At 37.3% G+C, this 12,445-nt stretch overlaps 1 protein-coding gene across 3 annotated transcripts in view; it reads left to right on the forward strand.

Moving 5' to 3' along the window:
- GRK4 (G protein-coupled receptor kinase 4) overlaps positions 1–12,445 on the forward strand; it is a 95,325-nt gene that overhangs the window by 54,158 nt on the left and 28,722 nt on the right. For all 3 annotated transcript variants that reach the window (XM_006128265.5, XM_075930838.2, XM_025187342.3), the window contains 2 exons: positions 4,936–5,126; positions 9,599–9,636. In XM_006128265.5, the coding sequence (XP_006128327.2) occupies positions 4,936–5,126; positions 9,599–9,636 (229 nt within the window). The remainder of the gene's footprint in view (positions 1–4,935; positions 5,127–9,598; positions 9,637–12,445) is intronic.

Raw genomic sequence — 12,445 nt, forward strand, 5'->3', positions numbered from 1 at the left:
CCTGCTCTCCTCTGGGGATATCTCTGGTATAAGGCACTTCTTTTCCTATTCATTGTACTGAGAGCTTGAATGCCTAACTCAGGCTTTGTGGATCCCATTGTTTATTCTTGTGATTTTTTTTTCTAGGACCTAAGTCTTAATGAATCTAGCTTTAGATTTATATACACGTATTTAAGTAATTATATAGCTTAACATACATTTATGCAAAGTGTTAAATGGTATATTTGCATTTTATTATGTTAGAATAATGAATGATACTTATTTTTAGCAGAAGGCTTTTAAAATTCATTCATGTCAAGATAGAAATTGGAATTCAATTGGAATTGCACAGAGCCTGCATTTTTAAAGTGTGGTTAGCATTTGTTTTTTATGTCTAGGTGAACAGTTAGTATGCAGCAAGCTGGGATGTAAATCTACAATGCTCCAATGTGCCATGTACTAACTGTTGTCATGCACCTGCTGTTTTTGCTAAAAGTTCTCTAGATAGATAAAACTACCTTAAATATGTTGGATACATCAGGGAAAAAGTTTGTCAAAACATGTTTTTAATCTTAAATTCAACTTACAACAAAATTGGCAAACTTACTGATCTTCTGAGCCACATAAGACGACATATGACAGTCCTCAGAAGTTTGAGAGCTGGAGTGTACCTGCCAGGACTCAGGATATCTGCCTCTCAGAGGCCCCTATGGGGCTCAGAGCTTTACCCCACTAGTGCTGAAGCCTGAGCCCTGGCAGGTGTAACTCCAACATTCCCTCCCCACTGGGCAAAAGCTCCTACCTTGCTGAAAGACACGGATTTCAAGCTTCCCATCCCCAAGACTGGTAGGTGAAGAATATGGAGTGGGGAATGGTGGAGTTCCATGAGCAGCACCTTTTTTTAGAAAAGTAATTAATTTCTTTTTAAACAAATCCAGTTTTCAAATTAAAAAATATTTTTATCTGCTCTGATTATCAGAATACTGTGTCCAGTCTGGTTTCAACTCTTTTTTTTTTTTTTTAAAAGAATGTTGGCAAAGTGGAGAAAATTCAAAAAGGACCCTTATTGTGAGAGATTAAAGATGCTCAATCAGTTTAGTTTATCCAAGAAAAGGTTTGAAAGGGATCTTGATCACATTTAAAATGTGTGTATATATACATGGGGGAAAACTGCTTTTTAACTTAGTAGACCAGGTATATATAATATAATGACTGGAAACTGAAGCTAGACAACTTCAGACTAGAAACAAAATGCAACTTAAGTGAGCATAATTTACTATTAGAACAACTTTCCAAAGGGTGTGATAGATCCTCTGTCTTTTGACAGGACTAAATATACTTTTCTAAAAGAGAAGCTCTTGCTCTAACACATTTTACTGGGCTTCACACAGGAATCGCACAGAAAAATTCTATAGCATTTTTTATGCCAGAGAGCAGACTAAATAATCATAATGGTCCCTTTGGCTTTAATCTTTTAATCATATTGACTCTCTTCCTGTTCTGTGGCCAATGCTAATCCCATCTGTTCATGGTAATGAGCACATAGCTAGCTATAAAAGCTAACATGTTCAAGTCCTTTGAAATGAAGGCCCGTTAACTTTAAAGACTAACTCATGCATGAGAGAAATTATCAATATTGAATCTGCTTAAACATTGATAAGGGGGCCACCATTCTGTCTCTGAGAAAATGTGTCCTATAGAATTTCCCAGGAGAAGGAGGAGTGAAATTAGAAGGCAGTTCAGACTATATCACTTAGGAGTAGCATTTGTCTTGTGGAAATAGAGCAGCTTAATTTAACATGACTGACTCTGCATTTGACTTTGTCCCTATTTAATACACTGCTTCTAATCATGTGGATTTATCACGTGTCAACTCTACTTAATCGCATTCCAGCCCTGTGTGTATGTGGCTGCAACTTGGTTCTTTCTTAGTTTTTCAGTTGCATAGATTTATCAGCCTGTCCATCTGTACCTCTGTTAGTCATTCGCCTTTGTGTAGGACAACATCTCAGAGTTTATTTGCTGCATGTGAGAGAAAATATTCCATCTTGCTGCCACCTTGAGGAAATAAGGAATTGCTGGGCTTCCCAAGCATGCACTGATATCAACTAGGGATATGAATGGTTAATTGGTAAGCGTCACTCTTACCAGGTTATACTTAGGTTACAGTGAGCAGGGGGCTGCTCCAACCTGATGGGGCCCACCACGAGTGAGGAATACTACAGTCTGGCCAGAGAACTCCCTGCCCATGTCAGGGGGCCAGATAACAGCCCACACACTCCCATTTAAGTGGTTAACCAGTTGAACTCTGTTTAACCAGATAACTGACTAAATGGGATTTTAAATCCCTAAATCAACACATCCTACAGCACATGGGCAGGATTAGGAATATGAATGAGAGACAGTTTTTGTAGGGAAAGTGCCACTGTACAGATACATTGACTAGAAACCTGTTCCAAACTGCCTTCTGCATGTTTTAATTATTTCCACAGACTTTTTCCTCACACAGAATATATCTAGACTAGAGATTTTACTCTAATAATGCAAGTTAATCAACTGCCAGTTAATTGCTTAAAACTTTTATAAATACCAATGAAGACCACGTGCAGGGCTCACCAAGTGGTGGTGAGTCCTGGTTGCCAGCTGCGCAGAAGTGCACGCGCAGATTGCACTGCCCGGGCGGGCTAAAATCTACTCACCACGGGCGAGTAGATTGCTTGATTTGTTGAACTCTGACCATGTAAGTTCTAGGGTAAGCCACAATGTTCTGTTTACTGAAACAAATGTTTGTGGAGCATAATTGCCAGTTAATTAACTTGAGTATTGGCCTGAGCAGGAATTGTAGTCTTGAAATAGCCACAGGCTATCTCTCCAGTCTTATTTCTTCTCGCACAATCTTGCCACAGGTACTAGGCTTCCTTCTTCAGTTGTGTGGTCTGGAACAGCATTCCTGTATTTCTTTATCTCATCAACTTTCTTTTTTTAATCTCTTGAAAAATCTCTGAAAGCACATAATCCTTTTTTATCTGTGGCTCTGTCCACACTGCAGTTAGATACCTGCATTTGGCCTGTGCTAGTTGACTCCGGCTTCCAGAGCTTGGGCTAAAGGGCTGTTTCATTATAGCAGACTTCTGGGTTCATGATGGCACTCAGGCTCTGGGACTCTTTCAGCTTGCAGGGTCTCAGAGCAAGATTGGGCAATAATTTTTTATTAGGAGGCCACTCTAAAATGTTGGTAAGTGGTCAAGGGCTGCACTTTTAAATGGAGAGGGTCTGGGACAGAGGCCAGGTGTAGAAGGGAGCTAAGGATAGAGGATTGGGGTGCAGAAGAGAGAGGGGAGTCAGAGGGAGTTTGAGAAAAGAAAGGGGTTGTGATCTGAGGCAGGGGATTGGAGTGCAGGGTCCAGGTGGTGATATGGGTGCAGAAGAGGAATCTGGTGTGGGGGAGGAGTGTGGGAAGAGTTGCAGGGTCTGGGAGGGAGTTGTGACCTGGGAGAGAGGGGGTGCAGAGGGTTTGAATGGTGAGCTGGGGCAGAAAGGGGTGATAACTTGGGGTAAGGAGTTGGGATATGAAATGAGATGTGGTGTCAGATGTAGGATTTGGCTGGCAGGCATTTACTTAGGTGGTTGCTGGCCAGCAGCTCAGCAGAACCCTCAGGCAGGCGTCCTGCCTGCCACAGCCCCAGGCTCAAGTCCTGCTGGCTGTTTCATGTGGCTCTCTCTGTGCTGTGTGGGGGGTGGGGAGGGAAGGTTTCACATGCTGCTTCTGCCCCCAGCACAGTCTCTCAGCCAATGGGAGCTGAGAGATTGTGCTGGAGGTGAAGGCAGTGTGTGAAGCCTCTACTTTCCCATGTGAATTTGCTGAGAGCCAGTCGCTTCATGGTGTGAGGCTACTCCATGCCTGAGGGTCCTGGAGGGGTGGGCTGCAGGTTGGATTTAAAGAGTTGGTGGGCTGCATTTGACCGATGGGACACATCTTGCCTACTCCTTTCCTAGAGCCTGGGCTCCAGCCTCACAAAGTAAGCCCCATGACTCTGAGTCAGATGGCACAGGCTGTTAATTGCAGTATAGACATACTTCAGGTGTTTAGGATTCACATCATGACTGAGTGTTTCACTTGTTGGACAATTAGTGTTCGGTGTTTCTGTTGGCTCTGAATTTAATCAAGCATTTTGAGATATATTTTGTATGCAGAATGCTATGATTCCTGTGGCTGTTCTGATGTAGCTTTTTTCTACTTGGTATTTTTATTTAGTTTGTCTCCTTTGCCCTCTATGGCTTTTTCAACTCTCTGCTTGCCCTGCTGATGCCTTGTTCTGGATACTGTGCCTATAGCCAACCAATGAGAGGAGATATGCTTGGTTTAATGCAGTTCTTCATTTCATTATTAGAGGGTGCCAGTATTAAAAGAAAAAAAAAGACTAGTCAAGTGGCTAGAGTAAGGGACTTGAACTTGGGCATTCTTAGTTATATACCTTGTTCTGTCATTGACCCTCTCTGACCTTGAGTAATTTACAGTGTCTCTTTTCTCTGTCTCACTTTTTTACAGTGATTATTCATTTCTAAGTGTTCATTGAAAGGTACTCTGTGTAAGTTATTATCTTCACATAATTGGAATTGACAATTGAATGGCACTGGTAATAAGTGATCCAGTGTCGGGATGGTGTTGCATGGAGTATAAGCCATTCTACTCTACAAGTTTTAATCACACTGTAGTTTTGGTCCTAATGGTCAGTTTCAAATCTTTTGCCACAAAATTAACAATGGTGATGATTTGTTGGCTTTTCCCATACTCCCTGGAAAAGTAAAAAATGTCTGCTTATCTGCAACATAATATTAGCAGTATTAACTATTGCCTACTTAGTTCTTTTCTAATCAGCTATCTACTGATTGAATTAGAAAAAAGGGATGACATTCAGGGTTATGCATAAATCAGCAAGTATTTTTTGTCTTTAGGTTAGTTTATCCTACACCTATGAGACTAAAGATGCCCTATGTTTAGTATTAACCATTATGAATGGAGGGGATTTGAAGTTTCACATTTACAACATGGGAAATTCTGGCTTTGATGAAGAAAGGGCTGTTTTCTATGCTGCAGAGCTTTGCTGCGGCTTGGAGGACTTACACAGAGAGAGAATTGTTTACAGGTAAGTTTTAACTATAATCATGTATTCCTTGAAACTTGTCAACTCTGCATGCTTTTATAAGATTAAATTGACTTTTTTTGTTTCAAAGTAGTTAGGTTATTTTGTATACCTATTTATATGTGTTAATGACCATGTAGCTTTTTTTTCCTGACTACTCTGAATTGGAAATGTTGCCTCTCATACCCTCTTCTGTTTATAAATATTCTTATCCAAAAAGTCAGTATATATTTAAAATGAAAATCAATCCATAGTTGTTTACTACACAATAACAGAAGTATTCTCACTGGAAATGAGTGTTACAGACAGCAATATTCAGATGTAGAAAGTGGAGATATCTGCAGGTACAAATTTAATGGTGGAGAATTCCCCTTGCCATGCGACCCATCTAAAATATCTCTCCTAATCCATGGTTGCTTTCCTAGCCCAGACTCTATCTTCCACAGGACATTTTTTATTAAATTTACTGAACCATTAAGATGTGCACACACCATAACCAAATAACCACATGACTTAATTTTGTATTGTCTGTGTCTGTCATTAACGTCTAGTGTATGTTAGATCCGCAGTGAGTGAGGCTAAACTGAATTGTAAACACTTTGGGTCAGGCATCTTACCTCTTAATTTGTTCTGTAAAGCAGCTAGCATAATCTGGACTTGTGTGTATTTGTATAAAATTATAAAAAGGGGCTCAGCACTCTTCTCCATAGCTAAAATGTTGAGCATGGGGAAGAAATGAGACATGCAATGGTCAAATAACTTGTCCAAGGTATTACAAGAAGTCAACGGCAAACTTGTGGCTTCATTTCAAAATAATCTTTCTTCCCCTAATACCACTTTTAATTTTAGAAGTACTTCAACTTTTTGTAATAGTTATAGCTATTGATGTTTCTTACATACTGGGTTAGCAGTTTATAATAACAATACTAAAAATTATTATTGTCCTGGTCTACTGTCTATATCTGTACATGTGTGTTTCTTACTTAGTTAAGAAGCAATATGCCAATTCTTCATGAACAGCATTTGATTTCTTTTCCTTTTTAAAATAGTTTGAGTGAAAGGAGTATTTATAGATATGATTGACATTTGCAATAGCTGGCACTAGTTGCTGAACAAAGATTAAATGGTAATAAGTCACTAAGACCGAATATTACTCTCCAAAGTGTTTTGGAGCTTCAGTTTAAAAAAGAGTTTACTGAGAGTGGGATATGATAGAAGTCTATAAAATCATGAATATGAACAAAGTGGAAAACATAATACAAGAACCAGGAGTAATCTGATGAACTGAATACCCAACAGGTTTAAAACAAACAAAATGAAAGTACTACTTCATACAATGTACAGGCTACCTGTAGAACTCATTGCCAAAGATATTATTGTGAAGCCCTAAAACATTATGGGGTCCAAAAAGAATAGGTCCATCAATGGCTACTGGCCAAAGACAGTCAGGGGTGCAGCTCTGGGTGTCCCTAAATCTTGGAGTGCCAGAACAGGGGATTGATCATTCTATAAACTGCCCTGTTCTGTTTGCTCTCTGTGAAACTTTTGTCACTGGCCACTATCAGAATAAAGAATACTAAGTAAGATGGAACCACTAATCTCACTCAGTATGGCCATTCTTATATTGTTTTCCACCCAACTCTGTGAATACATCTTAGAGTCATAGATCGGGCACTGCTAATTGTGCTAAATTGTGGTGGCTTTTGAGATGAGCCTAGAAAGCGAGCTAGAAACTGTGATGAGCTAGACTCTTTTCTGTAGTGCTGCCCCTTCATCAGAGCTGTGGCTGGATCCTTTAAATCAAAGGAAAATGAAGTTAAATGAAAAGCTGTGGAGATTTGATTAGGGTTTGAACCTAGTTTGTTTAATATTATTAACCTAAACTGAAAAAAACCTAACCTGAAAGAAATTGAGTTGTACCTATTTGTTAGATTCCTGTTTTGTGTTAAATTCTAGAATTTGTATGTTTTGGTTCAGGTTTGAGCCTCTCCTTATGCAATATAATACATTATGAGATAGAAATTGGTGAAATAACTTCTTAGATATATTAGTCTCATAAAGCTGTTTGAAGTTCAGCAATAATCTCATTCCAGCAGAATGTCACTGCAAATAACCCAGGAGAATTAAATCTCAGACAAAAATCAAAACTATCGTCATTGCTTTCTGCACATCTCCATGTGCAAGGGAATCAGTAAGCAGAGATATATACACATTAGTATATTGGAGCATTAACAATTTGTGCATTCTCAGGAAAAAGTCTTCTGTTCAGTCCTAATACTTTTGTAAAAATTTTGTAAATCTGCTTCTATTTAATATGTAAATGGTCAACAAAGTAGGCATTTGGAAATAAGGTCTGATATTCAGTGATCCTTAAGGAATAAAACTAGAAAACATCTGTGGTGAATGAAGGGAGAAGGAGTTAGCACCGTTTTCTGGATGTGTTCAGCCATTCAGGTAACTAAATTTTTTTCTTAGTAATTGTTAACTCTTTAGACCTAATTGCCTTGCCATAGGCAATGAGTATTAGTAAGTCTTAGAGAAGCAGGCAGTGAATTGGCAATTGGCCAGGAGAGCCAGTGAAAACAGAGTATGTTTTTTGAATTGGAAACAGCAGCCTTTCCTGTTTCCTTTATTGGCCAGGAAAGAGCTCCTTTAATGACCTGTAAACAGCCAGGCATGGGGAATCCAGTGATGTCCATGTCTAGGGAAGGCCTAAGTGTTGCAACTACAGATATATGAGTAGAACAGGGAATGTTTAGTCAGATGTGATCAGGTTATTTTCTTTATTTTTGTGTTTGTTGGACTTCTCTGTGCTGAGCACACTTTACTACCCTCTTATACTGTAGCTTTCCAAGCTGTCCTCCAGGGAAGCACTTCTCTCTATTTTTAATTCATTTTTTGTTTGCTCTGGAACACCTCGGAACCAAATAATATTTTACTAAATGTGGGGTTTTAAATAAAAATCACTCTTTTAAGAACATGATCTGATTCCTATATCCGAGAAAGCGGAGAGATTGTGTGTGCACATAATCAAGACTGCATATCCAAACTACTAAGAGTAACTGAAGAGTTAAAAGATCTTGAGGGTGTCTCACAGGAAGAAATTCCAACATGCTCCTTCTTTGATTCTCAAAGTGTTTTTGCATCTGAATGGTGGCAGCAAAACCAGAGACTCTGTAACTTTGGGGACTTTGCAGACCCCTAAAAAAGTCCAAATTGAGGACCTCTTTGGAAATTCAACTGATGGTGTATGAACCCTGACTACACTAGTGTTAGGCCTGAAACTGACTGAACCAAATGTAACTATAATGTACGCATGGCATTTGACTCAGCAAAAGAAAAGGGTGTGGGCTTCTATAACAACAACACTTTGGGGTTTTAACCAGTAGGTGGGGGTAATTGTATACTTTGGATTGATTAGAAAAATAGAATGCCTTTTCTGGGATTTTAACTTTATTTTCATAGTTGCCTTTCATGGATCGATTAGACATATAATCTGCAGAACCATTGGTGTCCGTGGACCACAATTTGAAAACCACTATTTTAAACTGTGTAGTTTTAACCTTTTGCTATGTGTTTGTTTTTAATCTTCATTTGCAAACATTTTGCACTTACTACATTGTTTTGTTGATCCCTCAATAGTCTTCCTCTAGCTTGTTTCACTGGTTAAATACTCAGTAAAACTTAACAAATGCATGTCATCAGCAATAAAATAAAGGTGAATTGCTGAGAAATGGCTTAACTTACGCATATGAATCTTGATGTGTTACCAGTTTTAATTTGATCTAAATTGTTCAATACATCTAGTTCTTTTATTCAGAATTGTCCCTATTTATTATAATTACTGTGGTCTGTTAATAAGGTTTTAGTTATTATCTTTTAATGATAATTATAGCTAGGTTAAGTTTTCTGTTTCAGTTTGTATGTTGTCTTTATGCTATGAAAAATGAAATAATTTGAAAACATAAAAAGGGATATCATGTTAAATTATAAATCTATCCAATTCTCATTAATGATTGCAAGGCTGGTCCTGCCCCTCCCCTGAGCAATGCAGCTTGGAGAGGAGAGCGAGCTGGAGCCACCTCGTTCCACTTTCCCTACCATTGCCAGTGAGTGCAATGTTGGGGGAACCAGGCCCCTCCTGGGATTTTCCCCGTCAGCCCCTTACCCCTGCCATCCATGATGTATGGGGGAGGGGTCTTGAAATTTTATTTTGGATTAATCAAAGTCTTCTGCAGAGAGGAAAGAGGAACAGTTTCTGACAATCTCTACTGTAAAACTTCTTACTCTATAGTTCACCATGTTTAAATTAGAAATTTAAAGTTGCAAAACTTGATATTTTTATAGTCTCTTCACACCTAAGTTCCAATTTTCTCAGGAAAGCAATTTTGTAGTTTTTGCAATAAACTACAATTGATAGTAGCTATAATTTTTCCCTTTTAGACAACTGGTTCTTTGTTTCGTTTGTTTTGTAGAGACTTGAAACCTGAAAATATTCTTCTTGATGACCATGGTAAGTAAAGAAAAACTTCATTGGCATGTACAATAAAAATGTATACATTAGAGCGGTCAATTAATTGCAGTTAACTCACATGATTAACTCAAAATATTAATTGTGATTAAAATAATCATGACTAATCACGGTTTTAATTGTTCTGCTAAACAATAGAATACCTATTGAAATTTATTAAATATTTTGGATGTTTTTCTACATTTTCAATTTACAGTACAGGATACAAAGTATATATTTACCACTTTATATTATTTTTATTACAAATATATGAACTATAAAATGATAAAAGAAATAGTATTTTTCTGTTACCTTATACAAGTAGTGTAATGTGATCTCTTTATTGTGAAAGTACAATTTACAAAAGTAGATCATTACATAACTGCCCCCACCCCCCCAAACAAAACAATTTAAAAATTTGGAGCCTACAAGTAAGTTCACTCAGTCCTATTTTCTGTTCAGGGATGTGCTAAGACAAACAAGTTTGTTTATGTTTGGAGGAGATAATACTGCCCATTTCTTTACAATGTCACTTGAAAATAAGAAACGGCATTCTCATAGCACTTCTATAGCAGGGGTTGAGGGGTATTTATGTGTTAGATGTTCTGAACATTTGCATATCCTTTATGCTTCAGCCACCATTCCATAGGACATGCTTAGATGCTGATAATTCATGTGAAAAAATCCAATAATTAAATGTATAACTCAATTCCTAAGGGAGAATTGTATGTCAAATGCTTTCTGCCATATATTTCATGTTATAGTAGTCTGGGATGAAGATGCCCCAGCACATGCTGTTCATTTTAAGAATATTTTCATGGCAGATTTGAGAAAATGCAAAAAAGGTATCTGTGTGAGATTTCTAAACACAGCTATAGCACTTGACCCAAGGTTTCAAATTCTGAAGTGCTTTCCAAAATCTGAGGGATAAAATGTTGAACACGCTTTCATAAATCTTAAAAAGCAGTGCTTGGATGCAGAAACTAGAGAACCTGAATCACCAACAAAAACAAACAAATACATCCAAAACCCAACCTTCTGCTGTTTGCATCTGACTCATGACGAAAATGAAGATGCGTTGGTCCACAGTGCTTTGGATTGTTATCAAGCAGATCCCATTAGCAACATGGAAGCATGTCCTCTGGAATGGAGGTTGAAGCATAAAAGGACATATGAATCTTTAGTGTATCTGGCTTGTGAATATTTTCAGTACTGGTATGCAATACTGTACACTTTACATTCTATGTTGTAATTGAAATCAGTATATTTGAAAATGTAGAAATCCTCAAATATTTAATAAATGGTATTCTGTAATTGTTTAACAGTGTGATTAATTACAATAATTTTGTAATCGCTTGGCAGCTATACTATAAATATTCAGCGTGCAGTGTAAAGGAACAGCTTTTAGCCTCATTAGATCTAGTCCTAATTAATGTCCTCATTGGATAGGCTGGAAAACAATTTTACCTTCCAATGTCTTCTTGCTTATAGATTAAAAACTTATCAGTTACAGTTCTTGGCAATAAAAAAAACAAGCAGAAGCAATTTGAACATGTGTATATATTTTTGCTTATTTATTTTAACATTTGAATTAAAACGTGTTGGATGGAAATAAATAATAAAAAAAAACAGACTGCATGAAGCAGAAGTAAATTTTTCCTGCAAACAAGAATTCATACAAGCTGCTATTCTCTGTTCCTTTTTTTTAATGTTGAAATTAGAAGAATCTTGTGACTTTTTTCCCTTCAGGAAGTGGTAATTGCTGAGTTTGTGCTTGCAGCTGTTAATACTGTAGTTTTGAGGCCAAATGATTTCATTAAATTACTAAATCACACCCTGAGGTATGCTAAGTAGGTTTTCAAAGTGGTACATGTGGAGGAGTTGCCTGCTAATAACTCATGCTTTGGTAGACAGCAAGTTGGTTATTAACTTTCTAGTAAAAGCTTTTATAAAAAGTGAGCACCTAATTGGACATATGTGACCTTCTGTCACTGATCTATAGAATAATTTCTCTGGTAGAGAGAAGACATCCTTAATTCCATAGTGTGTAGAGAACTAATTAGAAAGTAACTTTAAGAGATCAGATCCTGCATTTAATGGCTTTACCAGATGTTAGTGGATAGAAACCTAATATATATGAAATAATTCCTGAAATAGCCAAAAGCCTAGTTATTTCTTGACCTGTGTACTTGCAGTCAACCTTCCAGACTTTCAGAAGTTATATACCACTAATGAGTTAAAAAAAATACTTCTCTACATTGAAAACAGAGAAATGCCTCATTAAAAGGAGCCTTTTAACATAATTGCCTCTGTTTGAAAAGTCTTGCCACTACTGTGGCAAGTAACACTTAAAAATATTATATCTGAAAGACATCATGTCTAGATCTCTTATATTTCTGTTTTTAGGCATTAATAATGAATGACCAGAAAGATGGGAACTTTTGAAATAACCAATTATTTAAAATTTTATCTCTCATGTACTTCAGTGAAACACTGTCAGGTTTATGTATGTATGTATACAAATGCATGTGCAGAGCTGGATTTCTTTTCTGTAACATGATCAAAGGATACAACTTTGAAATCCACTTCTATCCTACATAACTTTACATTTCCTTGCATTTGGAATCTCCTGCAATTATGGTTTTTAATTATATTATCGTAATATTATATATCAGAGCCCCTTTTAGGTTATGTCCATACTACAGATGCGCTTTTTTTGTCATCCCTGTAAACCTCATTTTACGAGGAAGAATGGATGTTCTGAAAAGGGTGTGGTTTTTTTTGTTTTGTTTTGGACAAAAAGAGATATCTC

Source organism: Pelodiscus sinensis, chromosome 4, assembly GCF_052426305.1.
Source record: "Pelodiscus sinensis isolate ZL-2025 chromosome 4, ASM5242630v1, whole genome shotgun sequence".
In the NCBI taxonomy this organism is placed as follows: Eukaryota; Metazoa; Chordata; order Testudines; family Trionychidae; genus Pelodiscus; species Pelodiscus sinensis.